This window comes from Emys orbicularis, chromosome 13 (assembly GCF_028017835.1).
Source record: "Emys orbicularis isolate rEmyOrb1 chromosome 13, rEmyOrb1.hap1, whole genome shotgun sequence".
Taxonomy (NCBI): Eukaryota; Metazoa; Chordata; order Testudines; family Emydidae; genus Emys; species Emys orbicularis.
Window position 1 is genome coordinate 8,362,873 of NC_088695.1, and position 23,356 is coordinate 8,386,228.

The window sequence follows — 23,356 nt, forward strand, 5'->3', positions numbered from 1 at the left end:
TTCTTTGGCCTCTGGGTGAGGAGACTATGGAACTTGGGGAGGAGGGAGGGCGGTTATACAGGGGCTGCAGCGGCGGTCTGTGGTCTTGCTGCCTTTCCCGCATTAGATCCACCATACAGCGGAGCATGTCAGTTTGCTCCCCCATGAACCTGACCATAGCATCCTGTCTGCTCTCATCATGCGCGTCCCTCCTCTCTTAATGTTCATTTAATGCTTTACGGGACTCCGCAATTGTTTGCCTCCACGCATTCAGCTGGGCTCTATCAGTGCGGGAGGACTGCATGAGCTCAGCGAACATGTTGTCCCGAGTTCGTTTTTTCTGCCTTCTAATCTGGACCAGCCTCTGGGATGGAGTAGATAGGGGCCGCGTTGAAACATTTGCACCTGCGGGAGGACAAAAAGGGAGAGTAGTATTTTAAAAGATACATTTTAGAGAACAAAGGGGACACTCTTTCTCAGTGAAACAGGCAATTCATAGTACACAGCACATGTTCTTTCTGTACCAGGTCGCATTTTGCCTCTTGTACTGAAGTGCCTTCCACTTTGGTGTGAGTAAGCCATCACATGCGTCCGGGCAACAGAATTCAGCTTGCAGGCAGCTATGGTAAGCCCTAGGGGCACGCGGGGTTCTGCTTCTTCCGCATTCATTTCAATGCTTTCAAACTGCCAGGCCCCCTTTCCCATAGAAAGCAATGCATGGTGGGTTTGCCATATAAAAGGAGGGCCTGTGGGCTCTCTGGGATGATCGCTTCACACAACACCCCCCTCCCCCCCGCACCCACCGCGTGGTTCCGATGAGACTCAGAGCAGGGATGAGCCCTTTAAACTAAATGTGAACAGCCCAGCAAAGCTGGGTTCCCCCCGCCCCCCACCATGTGGCTCTGATCAGCCTCTCACTCACCAGAAGTACCTTCTCCAGGGTCATGGTCCGGGAGCCCGCCTTAGGAGTGGGGGGAGGCTATTGGCTCCAGCGTTAAGAATAGTTGCTGGCTAGGGGGGAAAACGGATTCCCCACTTGCCGCTTGTGCACTGTCCTCCTCCTCCTCCTCTTTGTCCTCCAATAACTCATCCTCCTCACTCCGTGCAACTCCCCCCTCGCAGGTGTCCACGGACAGTGGTGGGGTAGTGGTGGTGTCACCATCCATAATTGGATGCAGCTCACGGTAGAAGTGGCATGCATAGAGCTGTGACCCAGAGCGCCCGTTCACCTCCCTGGCTTTTTGGTACCCTTGCCTGAGCTCCTTGATTTTTGTATGACACTGCTCTGTGTCCCTGGTGTAGCCTCTTTCCGTCATGGCCCTGGAGACTTTAGCGTATGTATTTGCATTTCTTTTTTTGGAACGCAGTTCTGCCATAACAGATTAGTCTCCCCAACATGCGATGAGATCCAGTACCTCCCGTTCAGACTATGCTGGAGCTCATCTGTGAATCTGGGACTGCGTGATCTCCTGTGATGGTGGACTCTGCATGGTCGCCTGTGATAGTGGACTGTGTTGATGGTCACCTGTGCTGAAGGTGACCAAACAGGAAATGAAATTCAAAAGTTCCCGGGACTTTTACTGCCTACCTGGCTAGTGCATCGGAGTTGAGAGTGTTGTTCAGAGCGGTCACAAGGGAGCATTCTTGGATAGCTCCTGGAGGCCAATAACATCAAATTGCATCCACAGTACCTGTAACCTGGAACTGCAATCTCGATTTTAGCGCTACTCCACTTGCCGAAGTGGAGTACAGAAATTGGATTAAAGAGCCCTTTAAATCGAAAAAACGGTTTGGTCGTGTGGACAGAATCAGTATTTCAAATTAACTTGGCTAATTCCAAAATAACTGTGTACTGTAGACCAGGCCTCAGTTTACCAAAAACCTCAGCCTAGATCTGCCCTTGGGGTTTGGGGGTGGGGGGGTGCTAATTGCATGGTTCACGTAGGGCGCCAGTTCACCTAGGTCCCCGTTCCTGGCCAATGGGAGCTGCTGGGGGCGGTGCCTGAAGCAACAGCAACACACAGCCCCTCTGGCCATCCTTCCCCACGTTCCGGCCCCTTCCCAGAGTGGAGCGGGGGCAGGGCAGGCAGGCAGGCAGGGAGCCTGCCCTGCCCCCGGTGCATGTCTGGCCGGAGCCGCTCTAGGTAAACACTGGTGGAGGGCGGGGGGCCACGAGCGGCTCGTGGGCCGCAGAAAATAACCCCACGGGCCGCGTGTTTGAGACCCCTGGTCTAGTGGGCATTCCCCAGGTGCAAACACAGTTGTAATTGCTGCATTGTCAATATCTCTAACTTTGGATACAGAATTGATGCATGCATACAAATAGGATAATCATATTCAGTAACCATATTCAGTACCTTTCCAATGACATCTTACATGAGCCATATTGCATTACAAATATTTTAGTTATGCCATAATCATATAATAATAATATTTCTATGAAGAATACGCGGTGCAGTGTTACAATTAGTATTTCCAACCTGTCACTTATTCCAGGATATAACTTTGTTTGGTATCCAGTCAGAACTCAGGATTCCTTAATACTATTCTCTAATTTCTCTTTTCAGCCTCAGACTGAGTTTTGTCTATACAGATAATCAGAGCTTCAATCTTCTGATGTTACAGTCATAAAAAATGAGGTTCACCCTAAATTCCAGTTTAGCACTGCAAAGGTATTATTAATATTATTTCTAACTATCCACAGGGGAATTTTTATTCTAACATAATGTAAAAAGTAATTATTATTATTTGTGACATTTATTAAGATGATGTTAAAAAAAATAGTGAACAGAGTTTGAGCATAGAAGTTTCTGGTTATCAGGGAATAACATACAGATTATCGAGGGTGCAAAGTTTGGTTTAAGATAAGGTGGCATGAGGAATACATAATCTGCAATATCCCCGATTGCGGGTAAAAGGTTGATGGGTCAAAGTACAGACATTGAGATATGAGGGTATGAAGTTCATAAAGTGGCTGTGTTCGGGTGTGGATAATAATGCGTGGATATGATGATGAGGATGGATTGACCCTCATTTGGTGAGATTTAATGTTCAGGGAGTTTATGGTTCCAGTTCATATGATCCAACGGAGAAGGTACTACAGTTCACACAAAAGCCAGAACAAGTCTCTTCAAAATCACTCCTGTATTCAGGTCATTTGGAGTGCCAGAATATTTGAATCTTCTGGTACTGACAGTTCTGCCTCAGCAGCAATGTGGCTGTTTCTTTAAGAGATGGTAAAACTGAGGGTTTGCAATTACAGTACCGCCATTTTCAAGTTCCTCTGTTACTTTCACTTTCAAACTCAGTAAATGCTGCAAGAGGAAAGCACGTTTATCCGTGTGGAACAACAATAGGATTCGTTAAAAAAAAAAAACTGCTAGAAAAGGCTCTGATCAAACTGCAGCTATTTTATATCCAGAAGTAGCTGGGTTTGATGAAATGAAATAATTGATATTTTAAGGACTATCTCGACAAAGCATGAGGATTTCAGAAGGACAGACCGCACCCTAACCACCATGAAACGTCTCAGAGGGATCAATCAGGTAGGTGAACTCTGGCTGCTTGACTTTATAATATTCAGGGCTTTTTCTTGGACAGATTGTTAATAACATAAAGATTTGATAATCCCATGAGAATTTGTTTTGCTCTTTATGGAAACAGTCCCTCATATGTACATTCAAAATGATATGCCTTCAAACTACATTTCAGATCAGTTTCCTAGCACTGCTGGATTTTTACAGTACATTCAATAAGTAATTCCTTCCCTCTGTTACTGTGTTTCACTCAAGCACCCTGGGCCCAATCCAGTTTTTAGTGAAGTTAAAGGGAGATTTGTAACAAAGTAACTTCCTGTATTTAGAATATAGGAAGAAACGTAGGGCTGCAAACTCAGCTGCAATCAGTATAGTTTCCTGGCCTGCTTGTTGTCAGTAGTTTTCAACCTGACTGTGGGGCTGAGTCCTTTTGCTTCTGATACTTGAAAGGAAAAAAGGTCCAGTTTTGTCCAGAATCAATGGAAACAAATTACAGCCTTTATTCATTTTGAGATCAGTGGGAATTAAGCATGTGCCTAAAGTGAAGTACCCTTTGAAATGTATTGCTCAATAGGGATGGATTTAATTACTGAATCTGGGCCAGAAACTTTAATGCAATGACAATGAGGGCATGTCACCACTTTTAGCTTGGTATTGGTCTTCTGTATGCATGTCAAGTGATTCACAACAACCACTGAGTGATCAGTTTGTACACATTGCATTGTTATCCTGTGATAAATTAATGTTGCCTCCTATCTTTGTGGCCACAGAGCTGTAGAAGGGTGGCTAGCAGGGGTGATTTTTATGGTCCTGGGTTTAGGGAAGATTTGATGGCATAATGGCAAGAAAGGCCCATGTTACAAACTGTGAGACAGGTTATTCCCTGTGTGAAAAGCCGTCAGTGGGGAGAATTCATGAGGGTATCTCTGGACAGGATTAAAAAAAGGGGAATTATTTTTCACCAAAAAAATTGCATGATTTTTGTTTGATTTGAAATATTTATGTGATAAAAAAGAAGTTGAAGTCAAATCTTCATTCATTTGTTGTATGATATTCCACTCTGTGTTCAAATTCTCTATTCTGTCCTGAGCACATGGCAGCCCCATGCTGGTAGTGCCTCACTCCACTCAACTGTCGGTGTTTTATAGGACAGGGATCTGTAAAAGCTACGTAGAGGTTGAATAGAATCTAGAAGTTGCTGTTGTAGATTTTTAAGAATCAAATCTGTGTACTTTTTCAGTTGTCTTAACAAACACTTCTTGTCCTCTTCACTTAAGGATTCAATATAAATGCCTTCATTAGTCAACTTCTGGACTGAAGTCTTTGCTTCTTCCAATACTTTTTCAATGGATAGCTCTCTGATCCAAATGTAGCTTCTATTGCTGGACAAAGATCTACTACTGTTGTAGCAGATGCCTGGATGGCATTGTTTAATGACCCAAGTGGTGTCAACAGTAGACTTACAAGAGAGAGAATGGCAATAGTCTTCTCTAAACGTAGTAGCAAAAGTAATCCACCAGCCTCACTACTTAGATCCATCCCATCTTTGTAGATACTTTCCAAAGCCAGTAATAATGGCTGGAGTAATTTTAAAACAGCCAAGGATCGCTCATGAAAAAGCCAGCGGGTTTTCCCAGGTTGGACTAATTTGAACTTCAGTCCCAGTGTATCTTCTATATTTTCCAAGTTATTCAGTCTTTTTGGAGTCTTGCCGAAAAAAGAATGACGACATTACATTTATAGCTTTTTTTTTTTTTAATGTCTTTTGAAGAGTCTGCAGCTCGTACTAGCACTAGTTGGAGTAGATGGCCTCTGCAGTGTGTGTATAGGAGAGTTTAGGGATACACTTTTCTCTGAGCAAAGCTTGTACTCCACTATGTCTTCCAGAGAAGTTTGCAGCTCCATCAAATGCACAAGCAGCCATCTGTTTGGGGTCCAACTGACAAGCATTTAATTATTCATAATATGCTCAAATGTCCCCCAGAATCCATACAGTGTCACATGCTCTAAATGCTCCAGGGAAGACACTTGGTAATGATGGTTTGCCTGTTGAGTTTTGCAAGGCCTTTTGGACCCTTTTTGGGACTGACTTGCTCCAGGTTTTTCAGGAGAGTGTCAGGGAGACGATACTACCACTTAGTTGTTGTTGAGCAATTCTACCCCTTTTGCTTAAGAAGGGGTACTTTGGGGAGGTAAAGGGTTGGAGATCTGTGTCCCTGGGTTGCTCCAACTATAAACTTTTCTCAAAGGCTTTGGCAAACAGATTGAAAACTGTGATTGGGTTGGTTGTGCGCCATGGCCCGACCCATTGTATCTTCAATAGGTCCACTTTTAACAACCTTTGCCTATTGTGGGATGTAGTTTTGGCTAAAAAATATTTGATTTGCACATTGGTTGGTTTCCCTTGATCAGGAGACAACTTTTGATCGATGCCGGGAGTGTTCCATGAAATGTTGGACTTGATCAGATGCAGCATTCAAAAGGTTATTGAAAGTTGCATAAAAATGCAATTAAGTTGAGTGCTGCAGGGTCTTGTTTTGTTTCGCCAATAACATATCCTGTTCATAATTTTCCATTTTCTCTGTATCCAGGTTGTCTTAAATCGTTGACTGTGTTACACTCAATACATTTTTTTTATTTTATCCCCCCCGTCCCCCCATCATCTAGATCAAGTTACACTGAGATGAAGGGTCTCTCAATCTGCCACAGCTCCAGAGCCAGCTCCTCTCTACCTGATTTTATAATTTTCTTCATTACATTTTATGCTCACAAGCTGGAATCAGGTAGGAATGTCCGTAGCTTCTGCTGCTTACAGGATTTATTCATTTGTATGATTTCTGCAATTGTGACGGGTTCCCTCATCGGGACCTCCTTGGGGACTGTCACTTGATGTGCTGAGATACCACTGAACCTAAGCCTTCTGCTAGCCTGGGCACCCCTTGCCTCTGTCTTGCTGAGCCAGACACTCCAGGCCTCCTCCAGCACAGACACAGAGAAAGGGCTACACTCCTCTGCAGAATACAGACACTGAGGCTTGGTCTACACTAAACCCCCAAATTGAACTAAGGTATGCAACTTCAGCTACGTGAATAACGTAGCTGAAGTTCGAAGTACCTTAGTTCGAACTTACCTCGGTCCACACGCGGCAGGCAGGCTCCCCCGTCGACTCCGCGGTACTCCTCTCGTCTAGCTGGAGTACCGCAGTCGACTGCGAGCACTTCCTGGTTCGACTTATCGCGTCCAGACAAGACGCGATAAGTCAAACCCAGAACTTCGATTGCCAGCCGCCGAACTAGCGGCTGGGTGTAGACATACCCTGAGATCAACTCAGCTCTGGGAAGACTCAGTTAAAAGGGACTTACCTCAGCACCCCAGTGCAGAGCCCCAATGGGACCTGAATCCCAGATAAATTCATCTTGCACTGTATAAAGTTCTGTACCATATATGTTCATATTGTTTGCCCTCTTTTGCGAAGTGAAGAGAGATGCACAGATTGTTTGCCCCCCAGGTAACAATGACTTACACTGGGTTTATTAATACTAATTATTAAGTACAAAAGGTAGGATTTAAGTGATCATAAGAGGTAACAGATAGAACAAAGTAAGTTACTAAGCAAAATAAAACAAACACACGAGGCTAAGCTTAATACACTAAAACTGGTTACATGTAATATCTCACCTTCAAAGATGTTCCAATAAGCTTCTTTCACAGACTCGACTCATTTTTATTCCAGGCCCAATCTGTTCAGTCTCTGTTAGTTCCAGCAGGCATCTTGAGTGGTAAGCAGAGGTGTCCTCACGATTCCCTCTTTATCCAGCTTCATACCCTTATATAGATTTGCCAAAAGGTGGGAATCCTTTGTCTCTTTGTTTAAACTTTCCCCCCCGCTTTGTGGAAAAATATAAAATCCAAGATGGATTCCAGCATCAGGTGACGGACACGTGTCTTCGCAGGGACCCATAGGTGCTGACTCCGTGGGTGCTGCAGGGCTGGAGCACCAATAGGGAAAAATTAGCAGATGCTCCGCACCCACTGGCAGCCAAGCTCCCCCCGCCTCGCCTCCTCCCCTCTCCCCCCCCCTCCTGAGCGCACCGCGTCCACGCTCCTTCCCCTCCCTCCCAGCGCTTCACCCACTGCCTAACAGCTGTTTGATGGCACTTAGGACTTTCCAGGAGGGAGGGGGAGGAGGTGGAGCAGAGGTGGGGACTTGGGGGAAGGGGTGGAATGTGGGCGGGGAGGGGGTGGGGCTAGGGTGGGAAAAGGTGGGGTAGGTGGGGACTTTGTGGAAGGCGGTGGAATTTGTAGGGGTGGGGGACGGTTAGCTCAGTGGTTTGAGCATTGGCCTGCTAAACCCAGGGTTGTGAGTTCAATCCTTGAGGGGGCCACTTAGGGATCGGGGGGGCAAAATCAGTACTTGGTCCTGCTAGTGAAGGCAGGGGGCTGGACTCGATGACCTTTCAAGGTCTCTTCCAGCTCTAGGAGATAGGATATCTCCATTCATTTATTTTATTTTATTTTTATTTGGGGTGGGGCAAGGGCAGTGCCAGGGCCAGGCTGTGGGAGGGGGAGTCGAGCACCCACAGGGCAGAGGGGAAGTCGGCGCCTATCCAGGGACACCCCCCCCCCCCCCCCATCAGCCCTCCTCCTCACAGGCATCCCATAGACTTACAGGAAAACAAATCCATTGACAGCCCATCGTTTCTTGCTTAAGAGTCATCAGGTTCCTGAAGAACCCTTAATATCACTCACTTGGCAGAACTAAATTAGTAACAGTAACATCGGTTTACACTTCATATTTCTAACTTCAGACACAGAAATGATACATGCATACAAATAGGATGAACACATTCAGCAGATTATAACCTTTCCAAGGATATGTCACATAACTGGAAATGCTTTATTCAAAATCTGCCATGTCATATTCATAAGCAGATTTCCATAAAGAATATGGAGTGCAACGTAACAACAACTACCCTATTTAACTACATGATACAAAACTGAACAAAAATCAGCACAAATTCCCAAGCGTATCATCAGTAAAAAATAAATGATTTGTTATGAGCTAGATGAAATCTTGTTCTGGATTGAGTTGACCTTGTTCAAATTGGTGTGGGACTGCACCCTTTCACTTAATATAGCTGTAAAAGAGAGTAAAGTAGCCACACCTAAAACAAGGCTAAATAGAGTCTGCACAGAGGCTAGGGCTATATCCACACTACAGACCTTAGAGCAGCACAGCTGTACCACTGCAGATGCACCACTGTAAAGTCTCCCATGTAGCTGCTCTATGCATAATTAAACCACCCCTAACGAGCCGCGGAGGAGACATTCTCTTGCTGACACAGTGCTGTCCACACTGGCGCTTTTATCGGTGAAACTTATGTCGGTCAGGGGGGTGACCTGCCTGACAAAAGTTTGACTGACAAAAGTGCTAGTGGAGACCACACCTAGCACTGTGGATGTGTTGGGTGTGTGGAGGAGGTTTTCCACTGGGTATTGTGACCCGGTGAGTGTGGGAGCGTGAGATGTGAGAGAGCAAACACAGAACTGACAGCAGACAAGAACAGAGAGAGAGACAGAGACAAAAAAAAGCAAAGTCAAGCAGGAGCTGTGACCACAGTGCAATGCTGGGAAAAGCTACAGAGAGAACTTTTGAGTCTGTTGGCTAGAAAGACTTGGGGCTGTAAACTACAAAACTGCTCCTTTCGCTTCTGGTTCCTCCTGCATTTGGAGAAGCCGGGCTTGGTACATTCCTTGTAAATAAAAAAAGATTGCAGCAAAGAGAATACCAGGCTCTATCAATGTCTACTTCCAACAGGTCCCAAAATTGGACTAGCTGCTGAGGGGTAACAATACAGTAAAATGTCTCCCCAATTTTTCAGGATTAATAACTACACCTCATCCATCCAGTTTCTTAATGTGGCCCTCCTTGAGTGTCCTCCTCAACATGCCCATTTTCTTCTCAAAAACCTAACCAGCTTGGACTGTGCAGGTGCTGAGTCCATAGGAACCAGAGGGCAAAGGAGTTCTAGTATTTAAGACTCTTCATTGAAGGTCTCCTGGCTACCTATCTATCTCCCATTTTAAAACTGAGGGGAGAGGCGGGGGGAAGTATTAGCTCAAACATCCCAGCTGACTTCACAGAGCTCATGAGCAAAGTACTCCCTGTGAGCATCAAGTCTTTCTCTCTATCGATGCCAGTTGAGCAGTCTCGGAGTGAAACAGGGGTTCTGTGGGAAGGCCAGTAATGAGGTCATAGAACAGAAGACTGTATCATACACAAAAGGAGGCAGAAATGAAGTAGCACCATCTGGCATCTCCTAATATTTAAGTGCTTTGTTTGGCAACCTTAGCTCCTGATTGAGTAAAGCAGGGATTCTCAAACTAGTGGTCATGACCCCTCAGGCGTTGCGAGGGTATTACATGGGGGGTCGCGTGCTGTCAGTCTCCACCTCAAGCCCCACTTTGCCTCCAGCATTTATAATCCTGTTTAAATAATAGTGTTTGTTTTTAATTTATAAGGGAGGTCACACTCAGAGGCTTGCTGTGTGAAATGGGTCACTAGTACAAAAGTGAGAACCACGGGAGTAAAGCATTTAAGTTTATGTTTAAAGTTAAACACATGCTTAAGTTTCCTTCCTGAAGAAAGATTCTTTCCTGAATGGTACCCTAATAATGTTCTTTTACTTAGTTTATATGTTTTATAACATTAAAAAAACTTAAAAACTGTTTCAAACAGAAAGCAATGATTTGAAAGGTTTGCAAATGCAAGTTAATTCTGTCTGGAGCTGCTTGTAAGGATAATGGCAGAAAGTATTTCAGCTTCCATTAAAACTAATCTAAATGATGGTTATCCAAATGCATTATTGGTTGTAAAATTCATGTATAAATTCAGGACATGTCCTAGTCAATGACAGAGCACTGCAATCGAGGCACAGAATAGGAAATACGCACAAAGAGATTCTAATTTGAGTGTCATTGATTAAAAGGGAATATGATGTACATTTACTTTATTTGTTTTATCTTCTTTGTGCCTTTGTGCATTTGGCAGCTCAGTTCACAGTGATTGGACCTGATCACCCTGTCACTGCCATTGTGGGTGAGGACATTGTGTTACCCTGTCACCTGTCCACCAGGATGAGTGCTGAGAACATGGAGGTGAGATGGTTCCGATCTGAGTTCACTTGGTTTGTGCACCTCTATCAGCATGGAAAGGATCAATATGAGCAGCAGATGCCAGAATATCATGAAAGGACAGAGCTTTTGAAAGCCAGCATCATGGATGGGAATGTTGCCTTGAGGATTGTGAATGTCAGACCCTCTGATGAAGGACAGTACCGCTGTTTTGTTCAAGATGGTGTCTTTCATGAAGAAGCTCTATTGGAACTGAAGGTAGAAGGTCAGTAAGATGTCTATAAAAGTCCACAAAAGTACTTAGGCACCTAACTCCCCATGTCATGGGCAGTAGGAGACCCCTGTTCACATCCTTTCCCCCCCATTAAGTAGAAGGGGGTAGTTGAACCAGGGGTCTCCCACATCTTCAGCAAGTGCTCTTAAAAACTGTGATGAAAATTCTATGGGAGGTAACAGCACCAGTTCAGATTGTAAAAAGTGGCTTAGGTGACTGACTCCAGGAGAGAGTGCCAGGCTGTGGGTCATAAGCAGAGATGGGGGCCTCAATCCAGCCTGGGTTCAGGCTCTGAAATCTGGCACAGCATACTGCTAGGATACACCACTCTTATCAATATCTGTTCTGGGCTGTTTTAGGCAGCTTCCTCCCTAGATGCTGGATTTTGTGGATCCCGTTCTCAGGCACTGATCTCTCCCCTAACTCAGGCTTTGTGGATTCCAGTGGTTTTCTAAGCATCTTAAAAGTTAGGCCATTTGGTGCTTAGTGTTGCAACACCAATTCTCTTTGTGGAGTTGGGCCTTAGTGTTTGTCATTTTGCATATTGTTACCCTTAAATCCCCTTTCACTTCCATGTTTCTCCTCTCAGCAGTGCTGGTGTTTGTGCCTTGGGAACATTTCAGCCTCTCTATGGGCTTTCTATCCAAATAAGGGAATGGACAATATCCCTAGACATTAGGGAGTTGCTCATCCTCAAAAGACAGAGACACCCACAAATAGTGGGTTTCTTTTTATCCCAGGGGAGAGGGATATCCTCACTGGATATTTAGCAATAGCAGCAGCTGGTTCTTAGTTACTGGCCCAAGTTCAGTTTCTTTTAGAAGCCAAATTCTGTCCCTCCTTTAGAATTCAGGAAGAAAAGGGAAAATGCCCGACATGTTTCCTATGGCAACAGGTTAGGTCTCTGACTCACTTCGCACAAAACAGCCAGAACAGGAGATGATGGTGCCTAAGCCAGCCAATGGGAATTGTCAACCACAGAAACATGTCCTAAGCCCCGGCCCCGCACTGACAGATGGACAGCTAAGTTCAGGCTGCAGGGAGGCGCCTGTCTCTGCTGGTGATTCATGAATGGGAACCAGACACCTGAAGCCAGACAGCATAGACACCTAAGTCATTTCTTCAGGGCTGGATTAACACTGGGGCTTTAGGGGCTGCAGCCCAGGGCCCCAGGTTAAGGGGGGCCCTGCAAAAAGATCTCCAGGCTGCCAAAGTCCAGATCATTTCGCAGGGCCCCCTTAGCCCCGGGGCCCTGTGCTGCAGCCACTAAAGTCCCTGTGTTATCCAGCCCTGCCTGGCGGGGGGTGGAGGCGGCTCCACGCGCTGCCATTCCCCACCCTCTGCTGGTCTGGAGCTGCAAGCGCTGGCTCACAGCAATCAGGGAGGGAAGCTCCATCCACGCGCTGCCCTCGCCTGCAGGTGCCTCCCCCACATCTCCCATTGGCCGGGAACCACACCCAATGGGAGCTGCGTGTGTGGAGTCTGCAGGCGAGAGAAGCATGCAGCGCCAACTACCCCACCCTCCGGGGCCAAAGCCAGGGACGTGCCGGCAGCTTCTCGGACCGGTGTGGGCCAGGGCAGGCAGGGAACCTGCCTCAGCCCTGCTGTGCCACCAAAGGGGAGCTGCCCGAGGTAAGCGCCCTACACCCTAACCCCCAGCCCCAGCCCTGAGACCCCTCCTGCACCCTAACTCCCACTCAGACATCAACCTCCTGCCCTGAACCCCCTCCTGCATGCCAAACCTCTTGGCCCAAGCCTGGAGCCCCTTCCTGCACTCTGAACCCCTCATTTTTGGCCCCACCCAAGAGCCTAGAGGAAGCCCCGAGCCTCTGCCCCCCCCCATGTGATCATTTTATTTTAAGTTAGGAAGAAGACTTGTATACAGGGAGGGACCCCACAAAATCTGATAGCCCCAGGCCCACAGAAGAATTAGTCCGGCCCTGCATTTCTTGCAGGAATTAATTAGCTGCCTGCCCCACTCTGCACAAAATAACCAGAGGAGGAGGACACACTGCACCAACTCGAACACCTCTGGTGAAAAGGAATGTGCTAGTTCAGCCACAGCTTTTGGACTTGAATTAATTCATGGAAGACATATGGGCTGTGTGATCCAGGAGGTCAGACTGGATGATCACAATGGTCCTTTCTGGCCTTAAAAATCTACTGGATCTGTGAACAAAAAACCTTCAAAGCCTAGAAATCAGAAATCCAAGGGAAATTCTTTTGCATTCCTTGCCCAATTCACATCACCTACTAAGCTGCTGATTACTCACTCCCACGCTCTGTAAGGCTTTCACTTCCATCTCTGAGGCCTCCGGACTGCAAAATGCTTAACAAGTACTTAAGTCTCATTAAAGTCAAATTTCCTATTTCTATGAATATCTGTCATAAAGAAAGTGTATTCAATCATTTTATTAAAAATGTAAACTTTTATATGCTAGGCTGTATATGTATATCATTTAACACTGATTCATTTTACTCTAGCTTCAGGCTCTGCCCCTCAAATCTCTGTTGAGGGTTATCAGGATGGAGGGATCCGAATGGTGTGTCAGTTGGCTGGATGGTACCCAGAGCCCGAGGTGCTGTGGAGAGATCGCAGTGGGCAGCTTTTATCATCCTCTATTAAAACAAAATCCAAAGATGAACGTGGGCTCTTTGAAATAAAAAGTTCTATCATTATAACAGAAAATTCAAACCAGAATTTATCCTGTTCTATAAGGAACGCTTACATCAACCTAGAAAAGGAACCCTCAACTTTTTATATATCAGGTGAGTTACCACCAAAACCAAACACTGATATCCCAAACTGGAAAAAAAAAAAAAAAAGAAATAAAGTCTAGGTTGCTAAATAATACAAAAGTTAAAATATTTCCTCACAAAAAAACTACATTAAGTTAAGGTTCAGAACACAATTTAGGGTAAAATACACTCCAGGGATATAGTAATTATCCCAGAAACAAGCAATTTTGACACAGGAAATTCAGAATTAAGGTTAAATTTAAAAGAAATCCAAATGTATTTCTGGATAGAAATGTCCTATGGATATGATTATAATAAAAACATTACAGTTGGTGTTTGAAGTCCCATATAAGAATAAACTAGTATTTTATATATATCTCTTTTTATTAATGTATGTTTAAGCTGAAATTAGATTTCTTTTTCTGATACAGCCACCACAGGGCAGTGTTAAGGTATATTGGGAGTCCTACTGATTGGTTGGACTTTCCGCCTCCTGGTGGTCTGATGGATCAAGGACTAGGCTTCTTGCTCCAGTGACTATGGAGTGGGAGATGTGATATGCTGTGGTCTCTTCAACATAGAGGAAATTTGTGACTGTTGAGTCTCTGGCTCATGAAGGGTCAGAAGCAAGGCAGGTCCAAGAAAGTCTAGAGCCCTGGGAATAGTCATTTGAGTGTGTCACTCACTACAAGGTCCACGTTTTAATTTGAAATTTGATTTCTCATCCTCTAGCAAAATTCATGCAGGGAAGGGGGTTGCCATAACAACAAAATGCTGTGGGCCTGATCCAAAGCCCATTAAAGATGTTATTGGTATTTGGATCAGTTCCCATGCACCCATTTAGCAGATCAGCTCCTATGCCAGCTGAAGTGAAGAGTATTTTAATATTGATCTGCCCTCCATTAATGATTTACTTCCACTCTTTAATAGTCAGATTTTCTTTTACTATGGAAGTACAAAAGTTTTAATTTTACTTAAATGTAAGTTTTCTGTTGGGAAATGTAATGATTATCTATAATTTCTCTTCCTACATGTTTTAACTGTAGCATTAATTTCATGAAAAGGAGGAGGCACTTTCCCCTGAGTTGGCTCCTGGGTTGGATGATGGGTTCAGAAGCCCCGGTTATCCAACAGTGTGAAGACTGTACATAAGGACAACCAGAATTAAAATATAAACAAACAAACCCACTATTCATTATTTTATATATATAATATGAATACGAATACACATGCTCAGCCATGTGCACACACACAAAACATCTTAAATGAAAATTGGATTCAAAAGTTAGGAAATACCAGAATTCAGGTTCCCTGTGCATTCTAAATTTGGCCCCTTTGTCTCTATGCACTATGATACAGTTTCTAATACCATGATCACATACTGTTTCCCCTTGCCTCCAAAAGAGCCACTGAGCTGACATACCCATGAGACCATCCTTTCTCTTCCTGGAATTCCCTGCCTCATTCTTTCCACACTTTCCAGCTTGTGCAAGAAATGAGGCCAGGGTCCTACAGGCAACCCATACCTTCACTGCACAACCCAGATTCATCCCCAGAGCAGGTGCCTCCAGTGTACTGAATGAGGCAAGAGTTCTGCGGGAGAGGGGGGAATAGTATGTGGTCGTTTAATTAAAGATTGTGTCATAAGGTATATTCACAAAGGGACCAAATTAAGGTTAACATAAGAGCAGCCATACTGGGTCAGACCAAAGGTCCATCTAGCCCAGTATCCTGTCTTCTGACAGTGGCCAATGCCAGGTGCCCCAGAGGGAATGAACAGAACAGGGAATCATCAAGTGATCCATCCCCTGTCGCCCATTCCCAGCTTCTGGCAAACAGAGGCTAAGGACACCATCCCTGCCCATCCTGATTAATAGCCATTGATGGACCTATCCTCCATGAATTTATCTAGTTCTTTTTTTACCCTGTTAAAGTCTTGGACTTCACAACATCCTCTGTCAAGGAGTTCCACAGGTTGACTGTGCATTGTGTGAAGAAATACTTCCTTTTATTGGTTTTAAACCTGCTGCCTATTCATTTCATTTGGTGACCCCTAGTTCTTGTGTTATGAGAAATAGTAAACAACACTTCCTTATCTACTTTCTCTACACTAGTCATAATTTTATAGACCTCAATCATATCTCCCCTTAGCCTTCTCTTTACCAAGCTGAAAAGTCCCAGTCTTATTAATCTCTCCTTATACGGAAACTGTTCCATATCCCTAATCATTTTTGTTGCCCTTTTCTGAACCTTTTCCAATTCCAATATATATTTTTTGAGGTGGGGCGACCGCATCTGCAGGCAGTTTTCAAGATGTACCTTGGATTTATATAGTGGCAACATGATATTTTCTGTCCTATTATCTATCTCTTTCTTAATTATTCCCAACATTCTGTTCACTTTTTTGACTGTTGCTGCTTATTGAGTGGATGTTTTCAGAGAACTATCCACAGTGACTCCGAGATCTCTTCTTGAGTGGAAACAGCTAATTTAGACCACGTCATTTTAGATGTATAGTTGGTATTATGCTTTCCAATGTGCATTACTTGCATTTATCAACATTAAATTTCATCTGCCATTTTGTTGCGCAGTCACCCAGTTTTGAGAGATCCTTTTGTAGCTCTTCGCAGTCTGCCTGGGTCTTAACTATCTTTAGTAATTTTGTGTCATCTGCAAATGTTGCCACCTCACTGTTTATCCCTTTTTCCAGATCATTTATGAATATGTTGAATAGGACTGGTCCCAGTACAGACCCCTGGGGGACACCACTACTTACCTCTCTCCATTCTGAAAGCTGGTTGCACTGTCTCTTTGCCCAACCAAGCTCAGATGTAACCCCACACTCCAGCTCCTTGTCAGATGTGACTCCCCCCCCCCCCTTCCCTGTCCCCCTACTGGTTCCCAGTCCCAGTCTCCTTGTCAGGCCTTGTTCTAGTCTGTCCCTCTGCCCCCTGTTCCCCATCTGGTCTCAGTTCTCACTTTCAGTCCTGCTACTCCCATTTCCCTCACTGGTTCCCAGTCTCCTTACCCAGTGTCCAGCTCCACTTCATTCCCAGTGACAGTTTCTCTCTCACTCTAGTCTCACCAAGCACTTTGTTCCAATCTAATCCTTTACCTCCTTCCGGGTCTAGCTTTTCCCCCTCTTAAATTCTAGTCAGTCACCTTCTACTTCCGCTCTGCCTAGACAGCAGCAGAGTGGGCACTGAGAGCACAGGAGAGACAGGCCCCCTGCTGTCCATTCTAGTGCCCAACCCCACAGCAGCTTGGAGCAGCAATTGCAGGGAAAGCTCAGCTTTGCCCTTTTATCCTTGACCTGGAGTGTGGGGATGTCACATGTGAAGTCTGGTCAGCAGTAGCGGCTGTGAGGGGATGGAGCATGCTCCGTGAGGACAAAATTTTCAGAGAATTTAACTGCTAAACTCTAAGAACTCTACTGAGTGTGCACAAACTAAATTTTTTCAGAGGCTTATCACTTGGCCAATTATTGGATGGATTTTCACACGGAAAGGGCACATCCCTGACCCACAGGTCACACCCTGCTGAATATCAAGTTTCTGCTCAAAAGCCTGGGGCACTAAAGCTTCTCCTAGAAAAGGCCATCAGATTTTTTTTTTAAATGTCAAACGATGTGTTATTCTAACCTCATTCTCAGAAACAGTGGAACCATTTTGGCTGAAACTTGTAAAAAGAAGTTCAGCCTGAGGCAGATACCCAGCATGGAACTTTTCTGCCCAAATGACTAAAGTTTGGCAAAGTAGTGAGCAGCTGAAAATAAGGCCCTAATATGGGAAGAGTGGAGCCACCTTAATAACAGGTGATGTGACCAGGTCCACTGGCAGAGGCGGGGGGGGGGGGGGGCGACATGGGTCACGTGAAGCCCTCGCGTCAGAGCGACGTGGCCGATGCAGGCCCCTCCCCTTTTCCCCCCACGGCCCATGTACCCCCCCCTCCACTTTTCTGGCAGTGCACCACAGGCCCTTTTTTCTACTGGTGCCTCTGTATGCTGGAGAGGGGAAGATGGAGACAGGGAGAGGCTGGTAGCCCTTCACATACTATTTAATACACCATTCAATACTATCAAAAGTGTGTGAGCAGAACCTCTTTTTAAAATTGGTTTCTGCCCATTTTTATCTTGCAGGGAGCAATTTTCCCCACACTTGTTTCAAACAAATCCTGATGTAATACATGTTTCTAGACTAAAAGTATACACGGTTTGTCATTCCAAACTAGAGTATAGTGTTTATTATTTCTGAACTAATGTGGGCTTTGTGTTTCAGATTTCTTTTTCCCAAGAATGTCTCCTTGGCTGGTGGTTTGGAGTGTGACTCTAGTGATTTCGTTGGTGTTCATCAGCCTTACTCTTTTTCTCTTCAAATTAAGAGGTAAAGCTCGAATGGGGAAAATACAGTGTAATCAGAATGAGATTTTCTCCTTAGAAAAGACAGTTTAGACTTTTCTAAATGAGAAAGTTACATCAGCTTAAGGTGTGAAATTAAATGGATTTTGTTAAACCAGTGCAAACCTCTGTGTGGACACATCAATTTACATGGAGTTTATTTCAGGTTAACTTATTTCTATTCATCTTAAAATAAGCCTACACTTGGTTTGCACCAGTTTAATTAGATTGTCAATGGAGCCTGAGGCAGTTAGGTTCCCAACTCCCACTGTAATTCAGTGTGGTTGGGGGTTTTAAGTACTTGGCTCGAACGAAAATCCTTGCCTTATGAAGTTTCTGCTGTTTAATTCTAGTGTGTTCAAAAGATTGTTACAGTATTAAGGAATGGCTTGTTGTTTTTGTTGTTCTGGCAGGCTCCATCTGGGGATGCCAGTACACAGAGTCTTCCAAGTTTTTCTTTTTTTTACTTTGTTTTAGTGTGTGAGGAAATGTTCAGTCTTGGGGAAGACAGGCTGCATTGTTGTTGTTAGTTTGGGGTTCTGCAAAGTTTCAGGAAGAGGGAGCTGAACAAGAAACAGGAAAGTTTGCTCATTGTCTTGATCTCAGGTTAGAGTCAATTCTTGAGGTATCAATTCTTGAGATTCTCTAGGAACCAAATGTCATGGATCCACACTCCAGCTCTTAAACAGTCTCTTGGAGAAACCCCTTCAGTCTGCCACACATCCAAAGGATCTCACTCTTCCTTCAGAGTAGGCCTCGCTGCCTCATAATCTCCTTAACTGAGCATCTGGGCTCCAGCACTCGGGGTTTCACACCAAGAGCTCTCCCCAGCTAGTCTACACTTAGACCAGGGGTGGCCAACCTGAGCCTGAGAAGAAGCCAGAATTTACCAATGTACATTGCCAAAGAGCCACAATAATACGTCAGCAGCTCCCCGCCCCCCGCTCCCAGTGCCTCCTGCCCACCAGCAGCCCTGCCAATCAGCGCCGCCTCCTCCCTCCCCGCACCTCCCAATCAGCTGTTTCTTGGCATGAAGGAGGCTCTGGGGGCGGGGGGAGAGGGAGGACATGGCAGGCTCAGGGGAGGGGGCAGGAAGGGGTGGAGTGGGGGCAGGGCCTGTGGCAGAGCCAGGGGTTGAGCAGTGAGCACCCCCTGGCACATTGGAAAGTTGGCGTTTGTAGCTCCAGCCCTGGAGTCGGTGCCTATACAAGGAGACGCATATTAACTTCTGAAGAGCCGCATGTGGCTCCGGAGCCACAGGTTGGCCACCCCTGACTTAGACAGACTCCTGAACAGAAGCTTGTATACTCTTCAGGGACTTATGTGTCACAGCAAGTTTTTGTAGTGACATGAAACAGCCTTTTCAAAACAGAGTAGGATTTATTAGTCAACTGGCATTAGTTCTTGGCATCCCTGGGAACCAAGTCCTGGTGCTAGGTGAAGTTCTTGAAAGAAAGGATTGTCTGTGTGCTGTTTGTGACCATCTGTGTTCTAGGACAGGTCTATGTGTGTAAATAAATCAAATTACACTTAGAAAGTACCCAAACTCTGTGTGTCAGATTTCTCCTCCACTGGGCACCCAACCTGCAAGTCCCTGGAGAGCTGCAATGGTGTGGTAGAGCAGCGTCATTATTATTACACAAGGACTCATAATGAAAAGATCCTTTTAAATCTAGAGTCACTGAAAAAGTCCTTACATAATTTTATTTATATTTTCTTTTTTAGGGAAACATCTCAACACTATCAGTAAGTTCCATTTTCTCCTGGTACAACCAATGTTCTGCTCTGAAAGATTTTTGAATGAATGTGACAATGTCAACTTGAAAATCATAAGTAATACTAATAGCCTAACTTGTTATATTGGTAATGGGTCGGAAGCCAGTATTGTACATGTGTCTTCAGGAGGCAGCATGGAGTGGGTGACCGGGGGGGACTGTGCACTCGATGCCCATGGCAGAAATGGCTCCATGCCAGTCCATAAAAAGAACGTCTGAGAGGGGCTGGTGGCAGCCCAGGATCGAAGTGAGGATGTGGTCACCCAGTTGAGGATTCTGTGCACTGAGTGCCCACAGTCCTGGCACGTAGGTGAGGCATGTGAGTTATAAGTGGGACCTTTCACCCAGCTCAAGGCTGGCATAAAGGCCACTGAGAGAGTTTTGGGCTGCCTTCCTTTATAGAGCTGCACCAGTGTGAAAAGTGACTTGCACTGGTGTGACTTATCCTGTGTCCAATCCCTAGGATTGTTCTGGTGTAAAACAAGGCACAGTAGACAGGCCAATTGATCAATGATTGGGGGGCAGGTGGTTAATTTCACCCAGGAGAAGCTTTTACAGGATGTCCTTTTATTTTTGTTTATTATTTAGGTAAACTTCAAGTAGACCTCGGTAAGGGCATTTTTTTGTTTGTTTCTCTCTCTGATGCAGCCTTTTCTGTGATAATAAATCCTATTGATGCTGAATTTGTCTGGCTTAATTCTCATCCCCATCTGTGTTTGCTTTCAGAGTGGAGGAGATCCCTAAGCGATACAGGTAATTACAACTCCTATTTAATCAATGGGAGATTCTGCGCCCTTTCACTGCACAAAAAACAAGAAGGAAAGTGTAATATAATATTGTTCCTGTTCAGAAAAGACAGAGTTCTGAGGTTCAAAGGAGGGAGAGGAAAGGACTACCACAACATGCCCTCCTTACACATTTCTCCCGTAATTCTGCTCCAAGTGACAGAGCAGTTACTGTCCGTCAGGATCCCAGCCCTAGTGTTAGGTAGAGGAACAAGAGTGACCAGTCCCCAGAGTTCAAACCAAGGAGTCACTCTACTCAGACTTCAAATTCTGCGTCTTTTCTCTTCTCTCCTTTTTCCTCTCTCCACCAACTCCCAACTTTCTGCTGTTTTTAACCATCCTTTCCACCTTCTCCTTCATGAATTAATTTCCAAACCCTCTTTCTCCTCTCTCCACCCCTAATTTCCTTCTCTTGTAGAAGCTCCTTGCTTCTAAATCAAAATCTCAATTTTAAAAACTGAAATCTGGACTGATAATTCTCTTTGGCTGGCCCTGATGACTAGCTACAGAATTTTAGTTAGGGATGTATTGAATCCTGTCATTATCTACAGAGCTCAGATATGGGGCAGGATGGAGCAGGCATCATGCTGGCATCAACGAGAGAGCCAAGGTTTTAAAATGAAGTTTGGGAGGGCACATCAGGGAAAAAATAATTGTGACCATGTGAATGATATGAGTGGAAATCTACTGGGGCTTCCCTATGATTCCAGGGTCTCTAGTCCCCACCAGGGAAAGAGCAGGATGAGAAACATTCGGAGTCTCAGTCTCGGCTCAGCAAATCTTCTTGCTCTGTCACCTACCTCAAGAGTGACTCTCCGCTGCACTGTGCTGACATCTCAAAGCTGCTCCCCATTCAGAGCTGGCTACATCCTGGAGGAAGGAGATTCCCTGAGTCACTCTCCAGCTGGGGCAGATTCTGTCACTGACACCATCAAACCCTCCCCCAGGGCTGCGATTTGCCCCTAACGCTCTGATTCTCTTTCCCCCCAGTGACTGTGACTCTGGATCCAGACACGGCTCATCCCAAACTCATCCTGTCTGAGGATCAGAAAAGTGTGAGATGGGGAGCCACACGGCAGCGACTGCCCAACAACCCTGAGAGATTTGACTCTTGGGCCTGTGTGCTGGGCTGTGAGGGATTCACCTCAGGGAGACATTGCTGGGAGGTGGAGGTGGGGGGTGGGGAATACTGGGCTGTGGGGGTGGCCAGAGAGTCTGTGAGGAGGAAGGGATGGATCAGCCGTAGCCCTGAGGGGGGGATCTGGGCTGTGGAACGGGACTGGGGTCAGTTCCAGGCTCTCACCTCCCCTGAGGCCCCCCTGTCCCTGAGCCGGGTCCCCAGCAGGATCCGGGTTTGTCTGGACTGTGACCGGGGGCAGGTGACATTTATCGATGCTGGTGACGAGGCCCCGATCTTCACTTTCCTGCCGGGCTCCGTCCCTGGGGAGAGAATCCGACCCTGGCTCTGGGTGGGGTACAGATCTCGGCTCAGACTGTGTCCCTGAGACACACAGCAGAGGGGGGAACCGGAAATCAGCCTCTCTGGCTTCATGAACCCAGTCTCTATGATCTTGGAGGACTCCCATCTACCCAGTCCCTGGCTCCTCATCTCTATGACCTGTGGAAGCTCCTCCCCCCCCTCTCCCTGGGGGCTGGGCAGGGGCTAGCACTAACAGCTGGTCTGGGGACAGGCAGAGGCACAGGCTGGGTAGGGACACAGAATTAATCAATCATGGTTTGGGGGGTTGGGGAGCAGCTGGAAGCTCCAGGGAGCATTTTGTGCAGATCTGTGGGGTTAGAACTCACTGGGGCAGCAAGAGGGGAAGGGATAAGATCAGGGGAAAGACTGGAGCAGCCACGGGTGATGATCTGTGGGAGGGAGGAGAGGAGAGTGAAAGAGACACAGGAAACTAAACAGGGATCAAAAGTGAGGGCTAGAAAAATGCTGAGGCTGGTCCTTGCCCAGGTACACCACAGAACAGGTCAGACTGACCCAAGTCAGCACCGCCCAGGGGTTAGTTTTGCTGCAATCCAGTGTAATCCCAGTGGTATTTGGCATGGAGCTGAGCTCTTTGGAGCCCTTTTGTGTGTGGATTCAAGGTTCTCGGGGGGGAGGGGGTCCATGCAGTATTTAGCACAGTGACCTCCTCTAGTGCAGGCCGGCATCTGAGTTTAATCCTTGATGGACCAAAAAGGGAATTCAGCATCCCGGTGAGAAACCTCATCTCCCTGCTGGGCCTGGGGTGTTTATCAAGGAATCTTTCCTTCCTAATGGCCACACTTCCTCACTGCTCAGTGCTGCTGTGGGGGTGGCAGCCTGGTCTAGCTGTTTGGGCACTGAACTGGGCCTTTGGATATCTTGGTTGTATTCCCAATTCTGCCACTGACATGCTGCATGACCTTGGACAAGTCACTGCCCTCTCTGTGCCTCAGTTTCCCTTTCCTACCCTTTATCTGTCTTGTCTACTTCGTCTACAACCTGCTCAAGGTGGGCATTGTCCCTCATTGTGTTTTATGCAGGGCCCAGATCTCATCTGGGGGCTGTGAGGGCTGCTGCGATCCAAATAAAACTAATAATAAGTTCTCTGATACAAATCAGTAACAACATCAACAGCTTGTAACTTCCCAAGCTCCAGCCTGAAGGCAGCACTCTCACATAGATCGACCTGCAGCTCATGTGATTCAAGCCTCACTGATCATTTAACAGCTTCTGTTCTGTAAAAAGCACAGGTGCCAAC

At 45.9% G+C, this 23,356-nt stretch overlaps 1 protein-coding gene across 1 annotated transcript; it reads left to right on the forward strand.

Moving 5' to 3' along the window:
* Positions 1 to 6,192: 6,192 nt before the first annotated feature.
* Positions 6,193 to 22,123, forward strand: LOC135887648 (butyrophilin subfamily 1 member A1-like). Its single transcript, XM_065415369.1, has 8 exons — positions 6,193 to 6,298; positions 10,567 to 10,914; positions 13,408 to 13,692; positions 17,940 to 18,044; positions 19,784 to 19,804; positions 20,422 to 20,442; positions 20,560 to 20,586; positions 21,609 to 22,123. Exons 1-8 carry the CDS (start codon positions 6,199 to 6,201, stop codon positions 22,121 to 22,123), a joined length of 1,422 nt encoding a protein of 473 aa, XP_065271441.1. The 5' UTR covers positions 6,193 to 6,198.
* Positions 22,124 to 23,356: the final 1,233 nt, after the last annotated feature.